This window comes from Mercurialis annua, linkage group LG7, assembly GCF_937616625.2.
Source record: "Mercurialis annua linkage group LG7, ddMerAnnu1.2, whole genome shotgun sequence".
NCBI classification, from domain to species: domain Eukaryota; kingdom Viridiplantae; phylum Streptophyta; class Magnoliopsida; order Malpighiales; family Euphorbiaceae; genus Mercurialis; species Mercurialis annua.
This window is the reverse complement of record NC_065576.1, coordinates 2948175-2975867: the sequence shown is the minus strand read 5'-3', so window position 1 is coordinate 2975867 and position 27693 is coordinate 2948175. Positions and strand designations below refer to the sequence as shown.

Here is a 27693-nt window from a genome sequence, read left to right as displayed (position 1 = left end):
CTCCTATTGCTTATTGCTTGATTAGGATTAGCTACCCTAATCATGTTTAGAGTTTGATTAATACACCGAGAGGTGGTTGATTAGATTGTCTAGGTTTGAAAATCTAGATTTTAGAGCGCCACGAGAGTGGATTTGAACCTAGGTGGCCCTAGAGTGGATTGATTAATCGCTAGTTAATGATTTGGTTTTGCCGTGTAACACGAGAGTGAGCTTGGTATTGATTAGATGATTAGATAGCGGTTTTGTCATTCTTTGAGGCTCGAGAGAGCGGGAATGATGTTTTAGACCTCGCTCAGTCCTTAGCAACTTCCAATTTGACCCACCATGAAATGCATAACCTAGATGGGATTACCAATCCCTTGACGTTTTCCTTTTATTGAATTACTTCTTTGATAATTAGTGTTTCTTTAGTTGTTAATTGCACTTTCGTGCTTAGTAGAATTCTTAGTTAGTTATCAGATACTTGAAACTTCAACCACTTTTGTTTTGCTAAACGAATTGGATCATAACTAGATTTCATTCTCGTCAATCGCTCTTATTTCACTCATTGTGGGTTCGACCTCGTATTTAACGAGTATTACGAGTTGGGTTTATTCTCAACACGAACTCATCTAACCCACCTAACTGTTTACAAATTATATAATTTACAATATTATAAAATAAAATAGTTGTTATTATATAAAATATAAAATAAAATTATTATATTTATTATATTAATATTTTATAATTTGAGTAATAATTGATAAATTTAAGGTTAAAATTATATTTATATGGTTGAAATATTTTAAAATGTTAAGTGGGTCGTGTTAGTCGTGTCATGTTAGCCATGTAATTGTGTTAATCGTACCCGTTTATCTTCATGTGTTGATCGTGTCGTGTCACTCGTTTAAAATTTGTGTTGTGTTAGGGTTGTGGATTTTGACACGATTAGTTAAATGGGTCGTGTTCGTGTTAACCCTGATCGTGTCAATAGAATGGGCCGACACGATACGAACACGACCCACCAATTCATTTTGACACTACTAGTTGACGGTAGCCATTTTTTTATGTTGTTTTAATTGATAAAATAATAAATAGCTAACTTTTTTATCTTAATGAATTAAAATTTAGGATTTTACCGCCCCTAATTACTTGACACCGCCCCTAAAAATACCTTTTTGCCCTTGTTTAAAAAAAATATTCTCAATTACATTCGAATACGTCGATGAAAATGACGGATAACAATTACAATTCGTCGGGTAACGAGTACCGACATTCCGCAACAAATTTTTCCGACTTTCCTGACGTAAAATCGGTTTTTTAAGTTTTTTTATTAACTTTTTAAGTGGGCCGACGCCACCTGCTGAGACGTCCTATGGGGAAACGTCATTCTGGGACGTCTCCCCAGTTTGACGTCCAAACGCCAATCGGACGTCCCCGGTCGGCGTCAGCCCGGAGGACGGACGCCGTCCGGAGACGTCCGTCCCCCAGGCTGACTGTCACGACCCAAATTCATGGATCGCGACCGGCGCTAGGGAATGGGAGTGGTTGCTCCGAAACCCGTAGCAAGCCTAAAAACCTTTATAAATTTTTCGCGTTTTAAAACATAAAAAGGTTTGCAACCTCGTTGCGGAAACACTTTAACACCTTTATTAAAAACGCGATCGCAATTCAAGATCATATATCACAAATGATCTGTTTTCAGAAAATATCGTTAAAAACTTTCTCTCGTTTAACGTAAACACATTTTTGAAAACCGGGTCTTAAGACCCTGATTGTATTTAAAGAAACTAGAGCGCAAACATCAATCTCAGTTGACGCACCTGCTCTGTTTCCAATACAATTATAAAATGCTAAAGACATAAAACCAGTGTATCTCTCAAACAACTGGTCATAGCATTTAGATAACACGCAGCTTTTCAAACATATATTATATACAGTAGTTCAATCAGAGTTTATCAAAATAGTTTGAACTACTGTAAACAGAAAGACAGACTTCCCGTACCCAACTACTTGCAGCTCTAGAGGTATGGTTGACATTGACTTCCAGAATTATTGTGGAAGTCCGACCTTGTACTTGATAACCTGAAAGATGAATATTGGGGAGGGTCAGAAATATAAATATTTCTGAGTGAGTTTACGTATTTACAATTGAATATTTAAATCGCATATATGTAAAGCATTTGTACATATCAAAAATATTACTAACTACTTGATCCAGATGAAACCCTACAAGGCAGACTATTGTATGGGTCTCAACCTACACAACATGGGCCTTAGACCGTGAACTGAATCACTGCCGTCTAAGCCGGGTGTCTGGACCGTAACCGTGAAACTGCCATCACAGTACTGCCTGTGACCGTAACCGTTACTGCCGTCTCAGACTGTTAAGTCAGGGTCGCTAGCACTTCCAACGCCCAATGACATTAACTGACCTCTATGTCAGACACAGGCTCGTATCTAGCGTACTACTGGTGATCACACAGTCCTATTGAAAACCAATAGGAAGTTTGTTCCAATGGATCTTTCATGGTTAATTATACTAGTGCGATTTGTTATTTAAAAACAGTTTAAATATAAATATTCAAAAGTAAAAACCACAAAGTAAAACTCACAGAACCGATGCCCCCATTTTAAAAACGTAAGCTCCCATCAACCTCGTCAGTCAAACACGTTGGTGTTTGGCTCGTTAGATCGACCACTCGTCAGATCTAATTTAAATTCAAATGTCAAAACAAATCAGACATTGAATTTCTAACTCTAGTTCTATCGTATAAACGATAGACATTAATACCATTGCTTATAGACACTCTATAAACATAATGTATAAACTAATCTCAATATTGAACTTCTCGTTCAATTCACAATACCACTCTTGGTATAAACTCATAATCCCTTTTTCATTTATCGATTTAATCGATCGATAAATTAATTAAAACGTCGTAACGTTTTAATAATTTGAATATCTTTACTTTAATAAACGTTTTAACTCTTAAAACGTCCTAGTTCGCTTTTTAATAGTCCACTTAAATTCTTTTCGGATCGATTAGAACTAACCAGATCGAATCAAACCGAATTAGGGCGAAAGCCCAAAACTTATTCTCCCACTAGCCTACTGTGCGTCCGCACAGTAGGGACTGCGTTCGCACAGTCTACTGTGCGCTCGCACAGTAGGGACTGCGTTCGCACAGTCTACTGTGCGCTCGCACAGTTTCAATACTGTGCGCCCGCAAAGTACGGACAACCCCGGAATCATTGATTCCGGGTCACACCGTCCTACTTCCAATACTCTGAAACATCCAAAATTACTAATTCCATAACAATCCAATCCAATTATGTAATTAAAACGTCGAATCGATACGTACGTGATCGATTCGATACGTTTACCGTTTAACATCGAATATATAATTAATATATATCGAAATAAACTTCGTATACGAAATTAATATTTCGATTACTAATGGATTTGTTGAAGAATCGGAGTCGGAATCGCAAAATCGGATCGAAACCCCGAAACCTAACTTGCGCTGCCACTGCTACCTATAAGCTAGCACGTCACGAAGAAATGAATTGGGGCTGTCCCCACTCTTTTCTATTTATAGGCAAACTTAATTGGCTAAATTGCCATTTAATACTAGCTCAATCATGCACTTTAACTCTAATTTTAATTTGTCGTCCGTAGTCCAAACAGAGACTAATTCCAAATTTCGCAAAACTTTACCCAAAAATTCAATAAAATATAAAACGAATAAAAATATAATTTTTATTCGCATTCGGCTTATATTTTATTTTTAATAAATTCCAGAAGATTTATTAGGTCCAAATCAGTCCCACTTGAATAAAATTACTATATCCAAATTCCATAAAAATTTGACGGTAGCTTCGTCAAATTGTTTCGCGAATATTAACATCAAAATTATTCGCTCGGGACGTATAAATTATTTTATTTTAATTTGGACTAACTAATATATTTAATTAGTTAATAACTGCAACTAATTAAAGAAAAGAAATCAAGGACCAAACCATCCCTTTTTCATATCTTGCCCTCCACTCCACGCATCTCACCATTCCTCTTATCTTATCTTTTTTATTATTATTTATTTAATATATATATATATATATATATATATATATATATATATATAAATATATATATTTAACTTATTATCTTTAATTACTCGTCGAGACTTCCGAGTTTCGACATTTTAATTTCGGGGTTTTATCCGAAATAATAAACTCTCCAATTAGAGTGGTATATTGATATATTAATTATTAATATATTTTTATCTACGACGTCCAGTCGTATTCACTGTTCTATTAATCCCGTTTATATTCCTTTATTAAAATTTAAATTCCCAATTTAAATTTTAAACTCATATTATTACCATACTCTTTTACGGATACATATAAATTAAATTTACGTTTAAATTTAATTTACATATTCCGAATTTATAAATCACTTTCCGTAATTTAATTTAATAACCTTAAATAGTCAAATCTTACTATTATCCTTTGACTACTAAACTTAGTCTTTTCGAATATTTTTCTTAATATTCGAAACCTCAAAATATTATTTTTAATATTTTGATTACTCCAATTTGACCTCGTGGCATATTCTAATCACTTAAAATTACGGGGTATTACACTGACGCCAACTGGGGACGTCCCGGACGGCGTCCGTCCTCCGGGCTGATGCCGACTGGGGACGTCCGGCCGAAAATTTAAAAAAAATATAAAAAACATCAATACGATAAAAAAAATTAAAATGGAATGCTCACCAGCAGTTCCCGACCTCTATCTCGTCCAAAATCCGACATTTACACTATAGAATATGGTTTTCATTTGATAGTTTGAATGAATTCAGAGAATTTGTTTTTTTTTTTATAAAGAAAAGGGTAAAATGGTAAAGTTAGGGGACAGTGCCTAGTAAAAAGAGACGGTATTTAGTAATCCAAAAAATTTATCGACGAAATATATATACAAGGAAAATCAAGAATCGAAGATAGATTTAAAATTTATCAACAAAAAAGATGGAATGGTTTATGGCTATAATAATTTTATTTTTAATATTATATTTAATTTATTTGCCTTTTTTTGAAAAGTTTATTTTTATCCTTTATTTATGAAAGAGTTAGTATTCTTTTATAAAAAGTTTGTTGTCCTTTTTAATGAGGGATTTGTGAGGTGGTATTGAATCGCGTTTCATGGATTTAATTGAGTTTTTATTTTCATAAGTAGATCTGCCAATTAGACAGTATGTTGTCTTTTGCATGTCAGGTCATCGGATTTAATTTTAAATTTTTTTTAATTTTTTTATAAATTTAATTGTTTCATATTCGATTTACTTAAACTTGATAAATTAAAAAAAAAACATTAATGATTGCTGCTTTTTAGAATTAGGCTAAATGATCTAACTTTTTTGATTTTTTTTTAATTCTAACTACTTTTTTTTTTAATTTACAGTACTTTTGGAAAGACTTAATGATACTAAAAAGTCATATTTTTTAGTTTTTACAAATTTATTCAAAACTTTTAAAGTTATAAATATATCCCAATTTAATAATTATGTTACAACTCTATTCAATTGATTTAATTGTCTTAATTTTCAGTTGAATTTTTATATTGACTTTTCAGTTAGAAATAATTTTTTCAAAATTGCAAAATATAATTTCAAATCAAAAAAACTCAAAATTTAATTTAATATTTTTTAATTTTTAGTGGTTGAAATAAACAATAACAAATTGTGAAGCTAAAAATAGAATAAATAAGATAAATAGATATTATATAAAGTTAAAAGTTTGGCACAATCAATTCAATTAAGAAAAATTTAATAAAATTACAACAACACTGAAATAGATTTACAATTTTATTTTTATTTAATATAATTATAAAAGAGCACAGATTTTTCATGCTGCCTAAACTGCATAAATGCACTTGAACATGCCATGTAGTATGCGGAAGTGAAAAATTGTTATACGCAACCGTTACACTGTCGTTCATATAACAAACCAATAATATAATAGTCATGTGTAAAAATTAATAATAAAATAATTAAATGATTATTAAAATATTCTTTATGGAAAATGCTCATTAATTTACTGTAAATATGATATGATATAATCAATGCATGAGATAAACACTGAAGTATATAGAGCTGCCACACTTGCTTTGTTTCTTCCCATTAAATGATTTATTAACCAATTTAATTTTGGTTATCAACCAATTTAATGTTGGTTAACTAACTCTTTTCAAAAAAATTGGTTTATTAACCATCTGAAAAAAAGTTAATTAACCACTTTAATTCACTACAATTGCATGTTTTTTAGGTTCTAAAAAGTAACTCTTTGTTATTACACTTGTATATTTTAATTTTTAGCTTAATTATTTAAAATTTACCTACCTTTAATTTATTTTTTTGTTTATATCCTAATCTAAAATAAATTCATTTATACCTTTAAGTATGTGTTTATGTTTCACCACCATCCCAATTTTTTTTTTTAAAGAATTATTGAAAACAACTAAATACAAAAGTTATTTTATACTTTTTTCTATTAAAAAACATACAAACAAGTCCTTTATCTTTAAAAATGTTTAAATACGTCCTAAAAATTAATTTATTTTGTACATTTAAAAAAAATACTTCCGTCGAACCCGTCACCCAATTTTCTCAAACCTGCCGCCCGATGACCTCGAGTCCGCCGCCGTGCTCCTTCCATGGAAGAAGAAATTTATTCCTCCTTCTTTTGAAGGAGGAATAGATCGTTGTGGAAAAAACTTTCCTCCTTTCATGGAAGGGGAACGGCGGCGGATTCGAAGTAAGGCGGTGGGTTCGAGAAAATCAGGTGATGGATCTGACAGTAGCGATTTTTTAATAGAAAATATAAATTAATTTTAAAATTTTGTGAGGAAGAATGTCTTTTTGTATTAATAATAATTTTATCGTTTAATTAGAATATATGTTAAAAAGGAAGGGTTATTTTAAAAAAAAATCAAATGAAAAGAGGTCAATTTAATGTCTCGGGGGTAGAGGTGAAACATAAATACATACTTAAAGGTATAAATGATTTTTTTTAATCAGAGTATAAACAAAAAAAAAGTTAAAGTTGGGTGGTTTTTAAGTAATTAAACCTTAATTTTTAGACAATGTCATTTAATATATATGTTTTACTTTCACTTTTAAATTTTTATATTGTGTTATAAATACAGTTTCAATTCTTATCTTTTTCTTTATAAGTAATTTGTTTTTCTGAAAGAGAAGTTATAAATCCCAATGTATAAATCATTTTCTACCAGGAGAAAAATATTTTGCTTAATAAAAGTTTAAACCTCGCATTTCATTTAACTTTTTCTAACTAATATATTAAGTTTTGTTCTTTAAAAATTATTATTTGTGGAAAATTGTATTCTTTAAAAATTATGGTCTTTGCTCTTCTTTTCCCCTCCTTATGTGCAGCGCCTGGGCCATAAAGGCCCAATCGCTGCTCCAGCTAGCACTAGGAATATGGGTTGGACTTTCCATGCTGGGCTTTTAAGTCTAGATGGGCTGGAACAGCCCAGTAGCCTAGGAAGATAAGCTTCTTTCCTGAGGTTTAGATCCTATTTCTTTTACTAAACTATTAAGGGTGATTTACAAAAATACCTCAAAAACTATAAATATTTGTCAAAAATACCTCAAAAACTGAATATTTATTAACGTACCTAAAAAATTTATATATTTATTTTTTTACTCCGCAGTTTATTTTTTTACTCCGCAGTTGCAAACAGTTTCAAAAACACAATTTGAAACTGTTTTACAAAACGGTTTAAATACAGTTTCTAATATAGTTTCAAAGACAGTTTTTAATTGGGTTTATAACTGTTTTTAAAAAAACTAGTTTCGCATTACGTGCTATGCACGTGGCTCGTAACGTAACTCGTCAATGAACATATTAGTAAATTTATTATAATTATATCAATTTTTTTATTTATAATTAATATTAAATTAGTTAAGAATTTTTTTAAAAGTAAATATAATATATTCGGCTATTAAATTTTTTCCACACTGAATTTATTCTTTTTTTGGTTTATAATAAACTTAATTAAATAATTAATTTAATTTTATTAATAATATCTTTAAAAATAATAAGATAGAAATTTTAATAATATTACTAAAAGATATGTATTCCTACTAATTTGGAAACAATTTAGTTATTTTGTACATATTAAAAACTAAATTGGAGATAATTTAGCTACCTATTCTAATTAGGACTTTAATTACAATATGGAGATAATTTAGCTACCTATTCTAATTAGGATTTTAATTATAATAGTGATTAATTAAATAACCAATTAGTTAATGACTATAAAACCTTCATTTAGTAGTAAACTGAAAAGGATTATTCGGTAAATTTGCCTGTCCCCCCCCCATCCGTGCTTTTATATATAGTATAGATATAGATAAGTTGAAACTATTTTACAAAACGTTTCATATACAGTTTCTAATAGTTTCAAACGGTTTCAGAAAATAATTAAAATTTGAAACATTTATAAACCGTTTCAAAGACGGTTTTTAATTAGGTTTCAAACGGTTTATAACTGTTTTTAAAAAATAATTTGAAACCGTTTTAAAAAACAGTTTCAATTACAGTTTCAAAAGGTTTCAATTTTTTTAAAAGTATACATCTTTGAAACCGTTTATAATACAGTTTCAAACAGTTTAAAAAAAACGGAGTATTTTTACAAATTTTTTCAGAGTAAAAAAATAAATTTTCAAAAGAAAAGGTAAAAAAATAATTTTTCAAAAAACGGAGTATTTTTACAAATATTTTTAAAAAGGGAGTATTTTGTGCAAATTCCTCAACTATTAAACTGTAATTGATCAAAAACAAAAAATATTAAACCATATGAACGCCAATTTTTTTTGTATACGTACTCTCAATCAAGCAAATATAGCGACCGAAAACTCCGCTGCTAATATACCTTCATTTGATAAAATGAAATTTATCGATGAATATTTAAATTCTCCAATTGATTTTCCGTACTAATTAGCTACTGATTTAAATCAATAATTTTATTTTAGCTATGGATGGTTTTAGTATTGCAATCCAAATTCTTTTACGATCATTAAAATTATAAAAACACCGAATATAATATAACTAATTTTTTGTGAACTTAGAATTAGAAAATACAAAAACCCCAAAAATAATTGTAATTAGTGATTAAGAAATGCTATTTTGCTTATGTAAATACAAACAATTAGCTCACTTTCAGATCCAACTACTCAACTCGATTATTGCTGTCTGCGGAATTTTTAATTTGCAGATTTGATCCAGAAATATACTTTTCTAAAAGAGACATAAATGAAACTTAAAAATGATAAAAAAAAATGTATATAATACTACCAGAGTAATAGCAGGCCAATAGGCCATTGAACATCACATTAAAATAACAAAAAAATGGTAGCCTTCTCCAAAGTCCACTCTCACCTCCCCATGTGAACTGACCCAATGAATTATTTCTAGATGTGTTCGTAAACTAAACAAATCGAGTAGATGAATTTGATTTGATGTTTAAAACTTAAATTTTCGGATCAGTTCGATAATAGATATAAAATTTAATTAATTTTAATACAAATCAAATTAAAATAACTGTACTAAATAGAAAAAAATCAACAGAATCAACTGGTTCGTTTTGAAAAATCTTGTCTCAGCTCATTTCGATGTTTAAAAAAATTACCGGCTCGAACCAAATGCAAACCCCTAATTATTTAGTACAAATTGATCCCCCTCTCTACACATATATATACATGCACGATGCTAAAACATGTGAGGCAATAAAAGAAAATGGCAGAGGAATGCTACAATAATGGGAAGCATTTTGTTCTAGTCCATGGTGCAGGAGGAGGAGCATGGGTGTGGTACAAGGTCAAGCCGCGACTCGAGGCTTCAGGCCACCGTGTCACGGTGCTAGACATGGCGGCTTCCGGCAAGCACCCCAAGACATACAAAGAGGTCCATTCATTTAACGAATATAATGAGCCTTTGATGCAATTTATGGGGTCACTACATGAAAATGAAAAAGTTATATTAGTAGGTCATAGTTTAGGTGGTATGAATTTGGCTTTGGCAATGGAAATTTACCCTCAGAAGATTTCAGTTGCTGTTTTTGTATCAGCAGTTGTGCCTGATACGTTGAACCAACCATCATACGTTTTCGACAAGGTACGTAATATATAACACATATTTAGTTTTTACGGTTTGAAAATACAAACTTCTATTTTTAGTTTTCATAATTCGACTCACCAATTGTTATATTTGATTTATCGTTGATAATTTAGACGTCGGAATCTATCTTAGTGTGCCTTTTTTCTGGTTAATGACATGCCACTATAATACCGATTGATCGGATTATTAATTGGTGATTCAAATTGTTAAGAAGTGTAAGCCTATGTTTCAAACTGTAAAACTAAAAGTTCGTGTTAAAATTATAAATTTCTTATTTAAAATTTGAATCACCTATAATCGGTATCAATGAAGACATTGGAATTCATTTTACCATGTCTTTTGTTTTTTGGTTTCGACATGCCACATCAGCATCAATTGATCAGATTTTCAGCTAATACCTAATAAATTTTTACTTTTTCAACCATAAGCTGTACGAGACGGCTTTACCGGATGCCGGAAAAGATAATCAAAGATCAATGGAAGAAAGCACCAATGGACCAATAATGTGGGTACACTTTGGTTCCAAATTTCTAGCTTCTACGATCTATGATTTAAGTTCCATTGAGGTACATGCTATATTGTTATTTTACATTAATTTTAAGGGCTTAATTAGACTCAATTTTCATGGTGCTAATAATCAATTTGTGTGATACTTATTACTTGAAGGATCTTGAGCTAGGAAAAATTATGTACAGACCATCGTCATTTTTCGTATCAGATTTAGCTACGGCCAAGAAATTCTCCGATGAAAAATACGGATCGGTTCGACGAGTTTATATTGTGTGTACGGATGATAAAGCCGTCTCAGAAGAGTTTCAGAGATGGACCATAAAATCCAGTGGGATTGAAGATGTGATTGAGATTGATTCTGATCATATGCCAATGGCTTCCAAGCCGCACGATCTTTGTCAACATTTAATTGCAACAGCACTTAAATACGACTAAATATATTCAGAATCGAGCTATTCTAAATTGTGCAATTCATACGGTCCGTTAAAACTTCTATGAATAAAAAAATATTATCATGTATATGGGATGAAATAATGCTATTTGTATATTGGCGTCTGTTTCACTTTTTTGGGGGTCAAAATTGTAGGATTAATTAAACTAATTAGAGTTTAGTCCTATAATCTTCTTTATATGAAATAATGTCACTGAAAATGAAGTTATACCAAACATTTCGAACAACTTCAGCTTGCATTGTCATCTTAAGTAAGAAAATAAAATATAAGATTTAAATATGAATCTGTCCCTTGAAATTATAAGTGATGATTAAGTAGTATAAAATTAATTTTATTACCAAATTAATCAAATTTTCATCCATTGTTATCAATTTTCTCCCTAAACACGCACACGAACCCTAACTCCCGTGCGTTCAATACGAGAAATTCTTGTGTGAACCAAGTTCGCCATATAAAATCATGAACCATCCATTAACTATGTGAGACGTGCTAATAGTAAATGTGATAACCAATCATTAAATACTATATTAATTATATTTTAACTATAATTAATTAATGTGATATTCAAAAGTTTGATTATCACATTTATTATTGATACGTGTCACACGATTAATTGATGTTTCATAATTTTACGTGGCGAACTTGGTTCACACAAGTATTTCTTGTTCAATTGACATTCTTGACTAATTTTGATACTATATAATAATCAATAAATTTCTAATCAATTTGATACTAAATTAATTTTTATGTGTTTATTAACAACACATAAATTAAGAAGAAAATTTAAAATTTAAGTTTAAAATAAAGTGAATGAATCAAGCAATATGATGATTCTATTCAATAATCCTTGGAATCAAAACATAATATATCAATTTTAACATTATTAATTTCATGGATTAGTTGTGCATAGTGTCGCAAGTTGCATTATTTTATTTAAAATTTAAATGAATACAAATAGACAGCTTGCTACTCATTTTTTTATTGATCAATCAAAGTTCCTTCAAACATAGCTAAAATCACTAAAAAAATAGAGTTTCAATAATGTGCATTCGAAAATTACATTTTATTATACAAATACAACTAACACTTAGTCAAAAACAGATATTATGTAAATTATTAATATTTTCTAATTTTCGAATTACCTCAGCACATGAACAATTTAGAAGTATTTCTGTCCAATCTCTATGAGGTAAGAATAAAATTCTTGAGTTTTGGAAAACATGACCATGTGATCAGAGCCCGAGATTATCTTCCATTCATCCGGAGGATTATTTTCTACCATCCATATCTGTTCTTCTGCATTTTCTTCATCGCACACGACGAAAATTCGACGAACCGATCCATAATTCTCCTTCGTAAAGTGTATTTCAGTTTGTTTATTTCTGAATACAGGTACCGGTCGGACCAAAAATGTAGCTAATGCCAAATCCTGGATCATTTTAATAACGTCATAATTTAAGTAATGAAGAATTTTGTACAAATGTCATGTATAGTTTCATTTAACTAATCTCATTTTTCGGATATTTTCTAATGTTGGTTTTAATGAATTATTCAAATTCTATCTAACAATTGCTACAAGATCAATTCATACATCCTATTCATTTTTAACTGATAAATGGGGACGGACTGTAAATTCATTGGCAATATGTCTCACGCAATAATTAACTTGTTCAACTTTTGCATAGCGAGACAGATAATAAATAATTACCTCCCGTGGAGAAAAACGATAATACTTGGTTTCCATGTACTTGGGACCAAGGACCACGGCTGTTGGAGGACTGTCGGGTCCATTGCCGTAGAACAATTGATTGTCCATGCTATCGCTGAATTTTTTAGCATACTGTACATTCGAAATTACATAAGTTTCGTTACGTCCTTCAAAGTTCTAAACTAAAATGAAGTTCGTGAAACTCATACGAAACATTTCGTGCTATTACCTTTGCGGAAATAGCACTAGGACTCAAGTCAGGGCCCGGCATGGTAGCAGCAGCAAACACGGCTGCAGAAATTTTCTGCGGAAACCTTTCCATAGCCATAGCAATACCGGTGCCAGCCATACTATGGCCGACTAGAACGACTCTTTCTTGTGATGGCAGAGATTCCATAAAATCAAACAATGGTTCGAAGTAATCGGAACTTGAGTGGAGCTCGTCTACTTGCTTCGGATTCACACCAGCAGCAGCAAGGTCTAGAGCAGTAACATTGTGACCAGCTGATTTTAGGAGTGTAAAAACCTTGTACCAGCACCAGGCTCCATGACAAGCGCCATGAACTAATACAAAATGCCTCTGTTGTGGATTGCTTTCCATTTCTTTATTTACTAGGAGATTAAAGAAAATTTTATTTGAAATTTGGCCGAAAAATTACGCTATTTAATCCAGCAAGCAATTCTGGAGATCAAAAATGACATAAGGATAACCAAATATAGAACTTACAGGCTATGTGGCTTGGAAACGAAAACACCGAAACGAGAAAAGCTGAAACGAACAGAATGATTGAAAGGAAGCTAGAGGATAACATCGTTTGATCCTGAGACAAGAGGGATGCAAGTGTGAATTATGTTAGTATGTCAAGGTGCCAGAGTAATATGTAAGTTTTCGAATATGACAATAAAACGCCAAAACGTATAATTCGAAAAAAAATCGAGCAACTTAGTAGCCTACAGGAAACTAAAAGTTCTAAGTTACGTTTATCGAGCTGCTAACCAATCATATCAATACTACTTCACATCTACACTTAATCTTTATCTTTCAGATTATAAGTACTCTGCATTTCATGGCACATGAATATTAGATCCATAAATAATACCAATGTCTAGTAATTATAAACAAAAACCTCTCTTTTACCTAATTACTATAGCTATTTGGTTCATAAAATAGGCTCGGTAAATAACAACTATTCCGTATAGAATAGCTATTTCTCATTTTCGTTTATGGAAGGATAAAAAATTCTTCCATAAACGAAAAATTCTTCCCAAACATAAAAAATAGTTATTATTTCATTTTTTATCTATGTTATTGCATTCATTAACCAAACATAGCCTTAATATAATGGAAGTTAATCAACCAATATGACATGCTTGGTCTAGTCTACACAAATTATAATTTAATAAAATCACCATTTTCACAAACTTTTATCCACAAAACCAGCAAGCATATATATAAAACTGTGACATCTATTAAATTAAGGATAGTATTATCTTACCCATAAAAAATAGATAAAATCAAGTTTATAACTTCACTCCATGGATGTCATGAAGGCTTGGCTTCTTTAAATTGAATTCCAGTTTATCTGTTTACATGAAATGGACTTAATAAATATCATACACTGCTGAAAAACAAAACCATCAAGTGAATGGTTCTTAAGATGCCAGGTACACAAAATATCTCGACAAATATTTAATTGTCATTTGGTGCAAATAAATCCTGAAAGTTTTAAAATAGAACAACTGTATCCTTAGAAATAAACAAAAATATAAGTATTAGTATTACCTAAAGATCAAAGATTATATGTGTGTATAGATATATCATTTTATTTATTATATAAAAAAAAAATTAATATGTTATTCATAAATAAATTTAATTTAATTTTAATTAATATAACTTTAATTATAAAAATATAACATTGCAATTCGTATATACATATTGTTCTGTTTAGAAAAAAATATAAATTCTTGACAATAAAAAATATAAATGTACATGCTAGTTCGGTGTTTGATTGTAGCTTTTTCAAATTTAAAAAAATAAAAATACTAGTATTTTCAATAAAAAAAATGTAGCAGTTAATTAATATTATTAAGAGTTTATAGATTTGGATAGATTACAAATTTTGCACATATTTCTGATGAAAAAATTAAATTAGTTAGATATTTGTATTAAATATACGAGGATGGAGATTCCCATAAGTACGGAAAGTACAATAGAAATAAAGACGAGGATGAATTTATCTTTGTTAATGAAATGAAATTCACTAGAAACGGGGATGGGGATTGCTTCCCCATCCAGTCTTCGCCTATTGTCATCCCTAATTCATTGCGAAAATGTCAATTATAGTTTAATTAAAAGAAATGGTTTAAAAAATCATTTCTAATTTACAAAGTTATAAAAAAAACTAATTGTTAAAGAATTTTTTTATATAAAATTACACATTAAGTAACTGAATACGACATTTGCTTAAATATAAACTCCCAATATCATTTAATTAATATATGTTCGAATTAACCAAAATTTTATTATTAGTTTAATTTTAAGGCACAAAAAATTTTGTTTAATCATCATTAAAATTGATTTAATTGATTATAATATCAATCATTCATCTATACCTAAACAATCGATATTTTATAAAAACAAATTAATAAAAATTAAAATTTTATTCAAAAATATTAATAAAAATTAAATTTTAATGATTTATTTAAGGGTTAATGTTATAAAAATTCACCAACTTTACACGGTTTCTCATTTTAATCACGTAGTTTAAATTTTCTCATTTCCTTGCATGAACTATCACTTTTTCTCAAATTCATACACGGTGCTGAGGTGTCACGGCTCCATTGGTATAATAGCAACAAAAATAAAGAATATACTGTCAAAAAAATTCTACTCCCTCCGATCCAAGATATTTGTCGCATTTGATTTTTTTTTTAATTTATAATATTTATCGCATTTGAGAAATTTAATTTATACACTTAAAATAGACAATAATGAATAGTCAAAAATATTTAGAGGCAATCTCGAGGAGGCAAGAGCAAAACTCTTGTGGTTGTGAAAACATGACCATATGATCTGAATCAGATATGAACTTGATTTCATTAGGAGGATTGTTATGGATCATCCATCTCTGAAGATCCTCATTAACAATGTGATCTTGGCCGCATACTATATAAACTCTAGCAACTGAGCCATACTTTTCCTTGCTAAATTTTACTTCACTTTCCACTGCCTCATTGCTAAAGATAGGGAATGGTCTTATCGACATCATTCCAAGCATTAGGTCCTACATCATTTCATCAATTTTTGCTCTTTTATTATAAATAATAAATCATTTATATTAATTATTAACATGATATAAATAAAATACAATTTAGTAAGGTTAACATGCAATATCTTTCCGTTTAAAATATGATGATTTAGCTATCACATGAATGTCTATAATAAAAAAAAAATACTTTTATTAGAAGATATTTTAATCATTAACGTGACATCCATATCGAATTTTATGTGACACCCGGCCATGGCTGCTTTCTAAGTACCCGAAGGGTGAGCCTTTGGAAATAACCGATAAAAAGGAATCTAGATGCGTTCGTTTTTTCAGTTTCATGTGAAACTTTAAGGTGAGATATGATTTTTAAAAAATGCACAATTTTAAAAAGGAAAAAGGGTCATTTATGCCCTTAAGGTTTGGCTTTAGGATCAAATAAGCCCTCAACGTACAAAAAGGTTCAATTATGCACCTAACGTCTTAGAAAATGAACAATCAGGCACCCGATTTGGACAACCAGACCCCTAACATTTCATTTATGCGTCACAATTAAGGGCCTGGTTGTCAACATTTTAAGACGTTAGGGGCATATTTGAACCTTTCCGGACGTTGAAGGCTTAGTTGATCCTGGAGATAAACCATAGGGGCATAAATGACCCTTTTCCCTTTTAAAAATCATTATTTATGAGATCTTAAACTTACCTCGGGTGGGGAGAGCTGGTATAAACAAGCAGACATAGTCTTGGGCCCAGATAGTCGAGCGGTTGGAGGGTTATTAGGCCCATCATCAAACAAAAGCTTCGTGTCCCATATTGAAGGGTCAATTGTAATTCTACTACTATACTGCATAGTTTTTCAATGCACATAGCACCCATTAATTTCAATTTTCATCTAATAAAAGATATAGGTCAAATGCTGTAAAAAAGCCAAACTTTTTATAAAAGTTTTATAAAAGTCCTGACCTTTTAATTTTGTCGATTTTGGCCAAAAAACAGATTATTTGATTTTAATTGTGGCCAACTCTCAATTTAATTTCAATTTGTCTATGTGGCACCTATGTGACATGCACATATATTAAAAGATCAGGATTTTTGTGAAACCAAATAATCCATTTTTAGCCAAAATCGACAAAATTAAAAGGTCAGAATTTTTGTGAAACCAAATAATCATTTTTTGGCCAAAATCGACAAAATTGAAAGGTCACGACTTTTGTGAAATTTTTGTGAAAGTTTTGGCCTTTTTACAATATTTGGCTAAAAATATATGTCAATCTCTGACTTTTTCATTTTATTTTAAAGATAATTTTCCATTAAATCTTTCTTTTTTCTTTCTAAATTTTATAAACAAATTCTATAGAATAAATTCACTAAAAAAACACATAATAATAAATAGGAGTACATATAAAAGAAAACAATTTAAAAATTACACCAAAATCCACACTATTTTAGTATAAATTAAATTAGTTTCATAACTCTAAATTTATTTGTCTATTTTAAGCAACCAAATAAAAAATACTATTATTGATGAATATGAAGTAGGGGAATTAAAAAAATAAAGAAACAGAAAAATGAGAAAATATCTAAATAAATACGGTGACTGAGAGGAGCAAACTTGCCTCTTCCATAACGGTGTTGTAACTCAATTCCGGTCCCGGCATCGTCGCCGTGGCAAAAACTGCAGCTGAAATTTTATCGGAAAATCTCTCCATGGCATCACAAACAGCAACTCCACCAAAACTATGACCAACCAAAATCACTCGTTCTTCCGACGGCAAAGAATCCATAAATTCCGTCAACGGCTCAAAGTAATCAGCGACGGATTTAATCTGATGCACCTGCTTTGGATTCACACCGGAAGCAGCTAGATCTAGAGCTGTTACTTTATGACCAGCTGATTTCAGAAGAGCAGAGACCTTGTACCAGCACCATGCTCCATGACAGGCTCCATGGATCAACACAAAATGTTTCTGCTTTTGCTCTGACTCCATTTCTTTTTTCTTCTGTGTTTGGCTTCAGTTTTGTGTAAATGACATGAATTATTTTAAATTAACAAATTTATGGTGTATGTTAAATGTGTTAGTCTGGTCAATATGTTTGTAGAATGTAGCGTAGGGCAATTAACTCAGAAGGCCACTGAATTCTTTTGTTTTTTTTTCATTTCTAAATTTTAACTTTTTTTTAAGTACTAAAGTTCATTTTTTTAAATGTGTTTTTCCGGCGAAAATAATAAGATGACAGCCGGATTTCGACATTTGGAAGCCGAATTTTGCTAATTTTATCTTATAAAATTATCAAACATATGTAATTTCATTTTGAATGGAATATTTTAGATCAATTATACGTACATGAGAAATTTTAAGGTAAAAAATAAATAAAATTTGACTATCACTTAAGTATTTTTAGCTTGATTTTAAATTAAAACATGAAATTTGAAACTTGGCAATATTATTAAGGCTTAATTATTTAAAAAACCTCCATCTTGTAATATTTTTTCGTTTATACCATGACTTAGGAAAAAGTTCATTTGTACCTTTTTTTGATTTTTTGTTTTCAACTCTACCTTAAAGCACTAAATTGAACTTTTTTTATCTAGAAAAGGCTTAAAATAATCCTTCATTTTTTAACTTATTTGTATTTTTTCAAATAGAAAAAAGATGATATAACCCTTCTATTTAATTACTTTTAATATTTTCATCCTATAATTAATTAAATTGTGAAAAAATAAAATTTTGGGGTACAATTGAAAACGAAAAATAAAAAAAAGAGTACAAATGAACTTTTTCCTAGGTCAGGGTATAAACGAAAAATTGTTTCAAGGTGGGGTTTTTTTAAGTAATTAGGCCTATTATTAACCAACTTTCATTTTTAGCAAATTGGAAAATCGACCAATCATGCAACAACATGTGGCTGTATATTACAACGTCAGTGTTTTTTTAATTCGGTATACTAATTTGCCAGAAAATGAAAGTTAGTTACTGACATTGTCAAGTTTTAATGTTCGTATTATAATTGTAGATCAGGGTAAAATTAGTAATTTAATTTGCAATTGACTTTTTATATTTTAGATTTGTAAAACGATCTTTAAATTACGATGTGCCTAGTCTTACACAAGCATCTCTTTATGTAAGATCATCAAAAATAGTTTGATCCCTTTTTATTTTGAATTTTGTATGATCATAACTGCTTCTAGTTTGGATTAACGAAATCATCTAGTTAAGCAAATTCTTCACTGAAATTAGCAAGAATTTTGGCTATTATGTAATATTCAAAAATATTTAGAGGCAATGTCCTGGAGACAAGAGCAAAACTCTCGAGGCTGTGAAAACATGAGCATATGATCAGAATCAGATATAAGCTTGATCTCATCAGGAGGATTGTTATGGATCATCCATCTTTGAAGACCCTCATTAACCATCTCATCTTGGCCGCACACTATATAAATCCTAGCAACTGATCCATACTTTTCCTTGCTAAATTTTACTTCTTTTTCCACTGTCTCCTTGCTAAAGATTGGGAATGGTCTAATCAACATCATTCCAAGCATTTGGTCCTACATTATTTCATCAATTTCTTTTTCTTTTATAATGATATATCAATAAATAGCACAAGAACAAATCATTTATGTAAATAAAGTTTAAACCAAATAAAAAATTATTCTCCTCCCGTTAATTTAAAAAATCTCTTTATTATTTCACACAAAAATCATTTACCTCTAATGGTGAGAGTTGGTACAAATAGGTTGACATAGTCTTTGGGCCAAATAGTCGAGCGGTTGGAGGGTTGTTAGGCCCATCACCAAATGTAAGCTTCGAGTCCTTCACCGAGGAATCCAATTTTATTCTCCTACTATACTGCAGTTTCCCAAATTACACTTCAATTATTACATCTGATAAGAATATTCAAAAAAGGGTCTTCATATATTACCCTATTTTATACTCCTTTGTTTATTACCATTTAATGAATTTTCATCAATTTCATCTAATTATTAAATAAATAAAGCATGTTAAAAATAAACTAATTTAAATTTTCTTTTTTATAATTAAGAAGGGAGAATGCTTATGGAAGAAACTGAAATCACGATAGCGTATTTAATATTTGACATTTAAAATATAACCATGAAAATATCACTTTTATATTTTATAAAAATAAAAATATTAGCACATTTAATATTAATTAAAGATAAAACTATCAAAATATTCTTTTATGAACATTAAATATAATACTTTAACAATAATTAACTTTTAAAAAATTTCGAAAAACTTATAAAATTATTTTAATAAATTAATTATAATGAACAAAAGATTTTAAACTATTGACGGAAATAAAAATAAAAAAAATTATTGTTTGCTTTTTAAACAGAATGGACGTATTTCAAATGGGGCAATATGTGATTAAAAAGTATTATAAGGACTACATATTAATTTGCTCAAAAATACACTAAGAGTATAATAGGATTATGATAAGATAAGATAAAACTACTCAAAAATGCAACCACCGGAGGAAGCAAACTTGCCTCTTCTATAACGGCGGAGTAACTCAATTCCGGACCCGGCATCGTCGCCGCAGCAAAAACTGCAGCTGAAATTTGATCAGAAAATCTCTCCATGGAAACAGACACACCAAGTCCACCAAAACTATGACCAACTAAAATCACTCGTTCTTCCGACGGCAAAGAATCCATAAATTCCGTCAACGGCTCAAAGTAATCCGCTACTGATTTAATCTGATTCACCTGCTTTGGATTCACACCGGAAGCAGCGAGATCTAGAGCTGTAACTTTATGACCAGCTGATTTTAGAAGAGTAGAGACCTTGTACCAGCACCATGCTCCATGGCAGGCGCCATGGATCAACACAAAATGCCTCTGTTTTTGCTCTGACTCCATTTCTTTTTCTTCTGTGTTTGGCTTTAGTTTTGTGTGGAGAAGATGATGCGTTTCTTTTGTGTTTAAAAGAAGGTGTTAACTTGCAATTGGAGCCATTGGATGTGACAATTTTAAAATTTAATTTAATTTTTGTGATATCGAACCGTTCATTTATAATGTTTGAATTTCTTTGTTTTTTTTAAAAAAAAATTATAAATATTACTATTAGTTTCCAACATTTAGATGTTAATAGAGTTTATTTACAAATTAAATTCCAACATCACACTTCTACGACGATTTAGAATGTTACATCATGTCTCTCTTTATTTGACGCTCTTTTGCATTGTATAGTTTGTAGACATTTTTAATGAGATAAAAGCCACAAAATATACAAAATAGCTTCGTTCTATATGAAACAACATAAAAAATGCAAATGTATTACACGGTGACAAAAATTAAAAGGCTAAGATGTATAATGCAATATTTTAAAATTAAAATTAATATAAAAATAAAACATTGAGATTGGATATGTAAATAATCCGGTTAATATTATAAAATAAAAAGGGTATTGCTATTCGCCGCCCCTTTTTACTTAGCACCGCACAGGCGAAAGACATTTTTACCCTTTAGCAAAATTTCAAAAAAAAAAGTTCTCTCAACTCATTCGAACACACTCGAACAACTACGTAAAAAGTCGAGTAAAATGACGGATAACGAGTATAATTCGTCGGGAAACGAGTACCGACAGTCGGAAACAAGTTTTCCCGGCTTTTCCGAGGTAAAAATTAGTTATTTTAAATTTTTATTTAAAATTTGTGAAGGGGGACGATTGAATTTCACGTCCTCTCCAGAGGAGGGGACGCCAGAGTTTGCCGTCCTCTCCAGAGGAGAGGACGTGAAATGCAACGTCCTCTCCTCTAGAGGGGACGCCAATTTTGCAATTTAAATTAATATCACGCAATAGGTACAGTAAATTTCTAGAAAAAATTGGGCAGCACTTCCCCTAAAAATGAGCATCACCCATTTTTCAGTGAAGTCCTGCAAAGAAATTACAATTGGCAAACCAAAACACAATCCACATTAAACAACTAATTTGTCTAAATATTTTATTAAATAACCTAAAACAATTAACTTATCCTAAATAACATTAAATTTACCTAACATAATAATGAGACGTAATTAAAGAATTATTAAATGTAAAAAATATAACAGAATATCGCACCTGAAACCATAGCCCCAGCAACTGGAATCCGAAGAATATGCCACACGTCATGTAATGTGATGGTCATCTCCCCGAATGGCATGTGAAAAGAGTTTGTATCTGGCTGCCATCGCTCCACAAATGCAGAAAGGAGCGGGATATCCAGATGATCAAACATGATAAACGGGAGATGTGATATCTCAGTCCCGTCTATCAGCACCTTAACCTCCTCTGAGGCCGTCTCATACCACTGTCTCAGCTTCTTCAGAGCTCCATGTCTAGTCTGACACTTCAGCACGCCTCTGTCCGCCCCATCCCATAGCCGAGAAGCGACATGCCCGAGAAAACTAGGAATAACAGTGTCATCCTCGGGTCCACCAGGTACTGGACCAGTAACGGTCCACACGTCAACCTCTTCAGGTCGTCTGTTCGACCCTGAAAGTAACATTAAACATAATTAAATTACATTTAATTTTTTTAACAATATTATTAAATTAATTATAATCATTTAATTATATTTACCTGATGACAAGTCGCCAACGAACCGACCACCTGCACCCTTTTTCCGTTTAGAAATGTAAATTTTTTAACTTGGCTCGTCCTCTGGCTCGTCCTCTGAGCTCACAAAATCATCAGACTCTCTAAGATCCTCAACAGAAATGCGGACGTCATCGGGAGAAGTATGCGCTTGTTTCTTCCGTCGAGCCGAGGCAGAAACTTTACGCGTCGTAACGTGACGGGCTCCCGATCCCCCTAATTCTGGGGCCAAAAACGTCTTCCCCATACGCTTTCTGCCCTGCAGTTATAATAATTTAAATTATAGAAATAATATATATTAAATTAAATAAATTTCTAAAATTATTTAATTTATTTCAAATAATTATTTATTTTATTGTTTTTTATTTTAAAAAAACAATAATTAGATTTAAATTTTTATTTTTTTTAAAAAAAAATTTCAAATTTTATTAAATTCCGGAACGGGCGTCCGGCGTCCCCTCCGGAAGAGGGGACGCCGGACGCCCACGTCCCCTCCGGAAGGGGGGACGCCGTTTTCGCACGTTCCCTCCGGAAGAGGGAACGTGGGAAATCCACGTTCCCTCTTCCGGAGGGAACGTGGGATTTCACGTCCCCTCCGGAAGAGGGGACGCCGGTTTCCGGCGTCTCCTCCTCCGGAGGGGACGTAAAATCCCCTTTTCTCTTTTTTTTAATTGTTATTTTTTTAAAAAAAACCAAAATTAATAAAAAAAAACTTACCGGAGGTTGTCGATTTCTATCTCGTTCCAAATCCGAAATTTTCGTAATATATGAATTTGTGAAAAGTTGAATGAGTTGAGAGGATTTAGGTTTTTTTTATGAATTGGTTTTCTATTGAAAAAGTGAAAAGGGCAAATATGTAATGTGGTTGTGCGGTACTAAGTAAAAAGGGGCGGTGTTTAGCAATCCAGAATAAAAAACATGGTAGTTGAAAACCCTCTCGTTAGTTTTACATATGGCCGTATTATCCCGATTTCAATAAAAACATAGAATTTATTTCATTTTCATTTATCTCATTTTCAAAATTTATTTCGTTCTGTACTTAACATATAATGCACATCAAACTATAACAATGTTGTCCAAACTTAAAGTTCGAACTTTACATTCAACACAAAGAAAATAGGCCTACTGGTAAAAAAAACCCAAACCTTTACGACTTGTTGCAATTATATCCAAACTTGTATATTTTTGCAATAATATCCAAATTGTATTTTTTGTTGCAATAATATCCAAATTGCATTTTTTTGTAGTAATAATAATCAAATTGATGGTTAAACTTGTTGTTTTCAATTAAGATATTAGGCTATTATTATGTTTTGATGTATAATAATATAGTAAAACTCCCAAAAAATGGCAAAAAAACTCAAAAAAATTCACACAAAAAGTGCAATTTGGATATTATTGCAACAAAATAATCCAATTTGGATATTATTACAAAAATTAAAAAATTTGGATATAATTGCAACAAATCGTAAAGGTTTGGGTTTTTTTTGCCATTAAGCCAAGAAAATGTAAAAAATATAACAGAATATCGCACCTGAAACCATAGCCCCAACAACTGGAATCCGAAGAATATGCCACACGTCATGTAATGTGATGGTCATCTCCCCGAATGGCATGTGAAAAGAGTTTGTATCTGGCTGCCATCGCTCCACAAATGCAGAAAGGAGCGGAATATCCAGATGATCAAACATGATAAACGGGAGATGTGATATCTCAGTCCCGTCTATCAGCACCTTAATGTTAGCAAAAATACTAACTTGTAGTAATCCGGAAATACGGAATCGATCCCACGAAGACAAGAGGTTTAAAGTGAGCGAACACGTAAATAGAAATTCAATTCGGAAAGCAACGATCAATTGAAGGTTCAAGTATCCAATTACTAACTAAGAATTAAACTAACGTGAAATTGCAATTTAAACAAGTAAAGAGAATTAATTATCAAGAATCTAATTCAATAAAAGGGGAATGTCAAGGAGTTAGTAATCCAACCTAGGTTATGCAATCATGATTGGTCAAGTGTAAACTACTAAGGACCGAGCGAGGCCTAAAACGTCATTCCCGCTCTCTCGAGCCTCAAGGAATGCCAAAACCGCTATCTAGTCATTTAATTACACCAAGCTCACTCTCGTGTTACAAGGCAAACTAAAACAATATCAAACGATTAATCAATCCGCTCCAAGGTCACCTAGGTTCAAACCCACTCTCGTGGAGCTCTAAAATCTAGGTTTTCTAACCTAAAGGTCGATCTAATCAACCACCTCTCGGTGCGTCAATCAAACTATGACATTGATTAAGGTAGCTAATCCTAATCAAGCAATGAGTAATAGGAAAGAAACAAAAGCATACAACACTAAGGACCAACCAATCAATCAAACCCCTAAGTTGTCATACTAACCCCCTAACAAAGGAAATTTAGCTACTCATATTTAGATTAACACAAACAATCAAGGAATGAGCAAAGTAGAACATTAAAGTAAGAAGAATTACCTTGATTAAATAAGTAGAGCAAACAACCATAAAAATAATGAAGATTCACAATAAGTAGCTTGTAATAAAAATGAAGATCTTGTTCTCATAAAGCAAATAAAACTTTCATCAAGCTCCAACAATGGAGGAATCTCCAAGGAGAAGATGGCTAATCTAAAAGAGGTAAAAACTAGAGAATAATCTAAAAAATGTCTACCACTTGTTGTGTACCCTAAAAAAGATAATGTGCTATTTATATGGGTTACAAATGAGGTAAACAAAGGACACCCTTCTAAGGAGTGTTGGGCCTAAAATAGAAATTGAGCCCTTGAGTTTTGTCTTGTCTCGAAATTCAAATTCTGAGCTCCTTTTTAAGGGGCTCGATCGAGCCATCCACTTAAGAGTGAGGGCTCGATCGAGCCTTATGCCTTGAAGAAACTTCTGGACAGCTTTGTTCATAGGGCTCGATCGAGCCTTCCTTCATAAGTGAAGGGCTCGATCGAGCCCCTCCTTTAAATGTCCATATCTTGCTCGTTTCTTCGCTCTTTCAACTCGCTCCTATTCCGATACTTGATTTCTTCATTCTTTAAGCCCAAAACACTTCGCATTGCTTCATTTTACCTGAAACGCTAATACACAAAATAAGCACACCAATACGGGGAAAAAGCGCTTCAAAGTATACTAAAAACAAGCGAAAACAACTCCTAAACATAGGTGTAAAATGCACCTATCAAACCTCCTCACACTTACCCTTTGCTTGTCCCCAAGCAAGAAATGAATCTCACTATCAAAACAACATCAACAACCTTGGTGATTATGAACTCATGTCAACAACCGAACTCCCAATCAATGAAGACACAAAAACAATCAACTAGTATTATCAACCACAAGCGATGCAAACAAATGAGGAATGCAATTATAATGACATAGTCCAATGACATTGAGAATACTATCGATATGGCATCATGTCAAGCAATCTCGAAGTTACAATCATCTACGGGACATGCACACATTGGTCCACAAGAATTGGCAATTCATGGCATATTGTTCATAGACATCAAGCAAAAGCAATTTAATTCTCTCAAGATGGCACTCCAACACTCAAGTGTTTCGGGTAAACAATTAGGCTCACTACATGCGAAAATTCACCATAAGCTTGCTCTTAGTCCCGAACTCCACTACTTGATTCGGTAATCAACAACTATCATATGGACTTGTGTAAGGGTTGTAGCTTGGCTAGGGGTTAGGGGTAGGAAAATTTGGATAATTGGCTAAAACTTGACTTGAACAACTAACTTATTATGCACTTTTTGACCTAACTCGGATTTTCAACACTTGTAAATTTTTTTTTTTTTTTTTTTATTTTTCTATTACCTTTGTTTATTTTTTCTTTCTTTTCTTTTTCTTCATTTTTCCTCTTTTTTTTTTTTTTTATATTCTTTTTCTTCTTGATATTATTTTTATTCTTTCTTTCTTTTGATTTTCTTTTTCTCGAGGCAAATTCCTATTCTTTGAGCACTTTCACATTTTCTTCCTAATCATCAAGCTAGTGTTACAATCTTTCAAAATTAAGTTATTCAAATCAAATTTGGGTGTTTAAGAGGTAAAATGTTGAAGGATAATGGTGTATAATTGGTGTGTATCAAGGAAGGGTTTAGGCTCAAATGGTGAATTCTAAGGGTGAAGGGTAGGCTTTTAAAGTGGTCTTATCCGAAAATGGGGTTAGTCCTAATGCCATACTCGTTTAGCTATTGACACTCAACCATATAGTCTCGAACGGACACCAAGCAAGTTCTAGGAATTAGCAAGCAAACGACACTCATCAAAAATAATTAGGCTCAATCAAACACTCAAATAAAAGTGGTGTCATGCCAAATACTTAATTCCTATGAACACATGCCAATCATGCTATCACATTTCAAAATGGCACCAATTTTTACAATTTAAAGCACATATCATGCATCCGCATTAAGTACCACGAAAATTGCCAAAATCACAACAACCAACTAATTGAATTCACCCTAATCTCATTGAAACATGTCATACACATTGCATTTCATTAAGCAAGCATCAACATTTGATTGAATAAACTAGAAAACACACTTGATGACTTCATTGATCGGGAAATACATTAGTTGACAAATTCCAAAAATACACCAAGGCCACTAATCATGCTTTCAACAAACTAAAGCCAAAGATTTCGTGCTTAAGGTGACTCTAAACAACCCAAAATAAATAGCGCAAACACTAAAAACAACTTAAAATAAACGAAAGCATAAAACATAAGAAAAACATAAAAGCAAGATACAATTTCACAACCAACCCTCCTCACACTATTTCTAGCTTAGTCCCGAAGCATGAAATAGAGAAAAAATAAAGCGTGAAATTGAATAAGAAAGAGTTGGAGAAAATCAAATCTTGCTAATCGAATGCCGGGGGTTCCGGAGATGGTGTGGGCGATGGGTAGCGTGGCCCGCCTTGGGCGTTGAGATAATCCCTCAATTTC

The 27693-nt window shown here is 31.6% G+C and overlaps 5 protein-coding genes across 5 annotated transcripts; 1 reads left to right on the top strand and 4 right to left on the bottom strand.

The window, feature by feature from the left end:
• Nucleotides 1–9691: 9691 nt before the first annotated feature.
• LOC126654963 (salicylic acid-binding protein 2-like) lies at nucleotides 9692–11369 on the top strand. Its single transcript, XM_050348968.2, has 3 exons — nucleotides 9692–10178; nucleotides 10610–10747; nucleotides 10848–11369. The coding sequence occupies exons 1-3, from the start codon at nucleotides 9801–9803 to the stop codon at nucleotides 11124–11126; spliced, it is 795 nt and encodes a 264-aa protein (XP_050204925.1). The 5' UTR covers nucleotides 9692–9800; the 3' UTR covers nucleotides 11127–11369.
• A 794-nt stretch (nucleotides 11370–12163) lies between these two features.
• Nucleotides 12164–14478, bottom strand: LOC126655256 (methyl jasmonate esterase 1-like). Its single transcript, XM_050349359.2, has 5 exons — nucleotides 14348–14478; nucleotides 13579–13672; nucleotides 13081–13463; nucleotides 12852–12983; nucleotides 12164–12572 (listed from the first exon to the last, which is right to left on the bottom strand). Exons 2-5 carry the CDS (start codon nucleotides 13661–13663, stop codon nucleotides 12303–12305), a joined length of 870 nt encoding a protein of 289 aa, XP_050205316.1. The 5' UTR covers nucleotides 13664–13672; nucleotides 14348–14478; the 3' UTR covers nucleotides 12164–12302.
• A 1285-nt stretch (nucleotides 14479–15763) lies between these two features.
• Nucleotides 15764–18245, bottom strand: LOC130014480 (methyl jasmonate esterase 1-like). Its single transcript, XM_050349360.2, has 3 exons — nucleotides 17736–18245; nucleotides 16823–16963; nucleotides 15764–16135 (listed from the first exon to the last, which is right to left on the bottom strand). Exons 1-3 carry the CDS (start codon nucleotides 18105–18107, stop codon nucleotides 15851–15853), a joined length of 798 nt encoding a protein of 265 aa, XP_050205317.1. The 5' UTR covers nucleotides 18108–18245; the 3' UTR covers nucleotides 15764–15850.
• A 1109-nt stretch (nucleotides 18246–19354) lies between these two features.
• Nucleotides 19355–21103, bottom strand: LOC126655257 (methyl jasmonate esterase 1-like). The gene is made up of 3 exons (XM_050349361.2): nucleotides 20633–21103; nucleotides 19830–19970; nucleotides 19355–19669 (listed from the first exon to the last, which is right to left on the bottom strand). The coding sequence occupies exons 1-3, from the start codon at nucleotides 21002–21004 to the stop codon at nucleotides 19385–19387; spliced, it is 798 nt and encodes a 265-aa protein (XP_050205318.1). The 5' UTR covers nucleotides 21005–21103; the 3' UTR covers nucleotides 19355–19384.
• A 907-nt stretch (nucleotides 21104–22010) lies between these two features.
• Nucleotides 22011–24412, bottom strand: LOC126655605 (uncharacterized). The gene is made up of 4 exons (XM_056103605.1): nucleotides 24263–24412; nucleotides 22776–22980; nucleotides 22206–22619; nucleotides 22011–22021 (listed from the first exon to the last, which is right to left on the bottom strand). The coding sequence occupies exons 1-4, from the start codon at nucleotides 24410–24412 to the stop codon at nucleotides 22011–22013; spliced, it is 780 nt and encodes a 259-aa protein (XP_055959580.1).
• Nucleotides 24413–27693: the final 3281 nt, after the last annotated feature.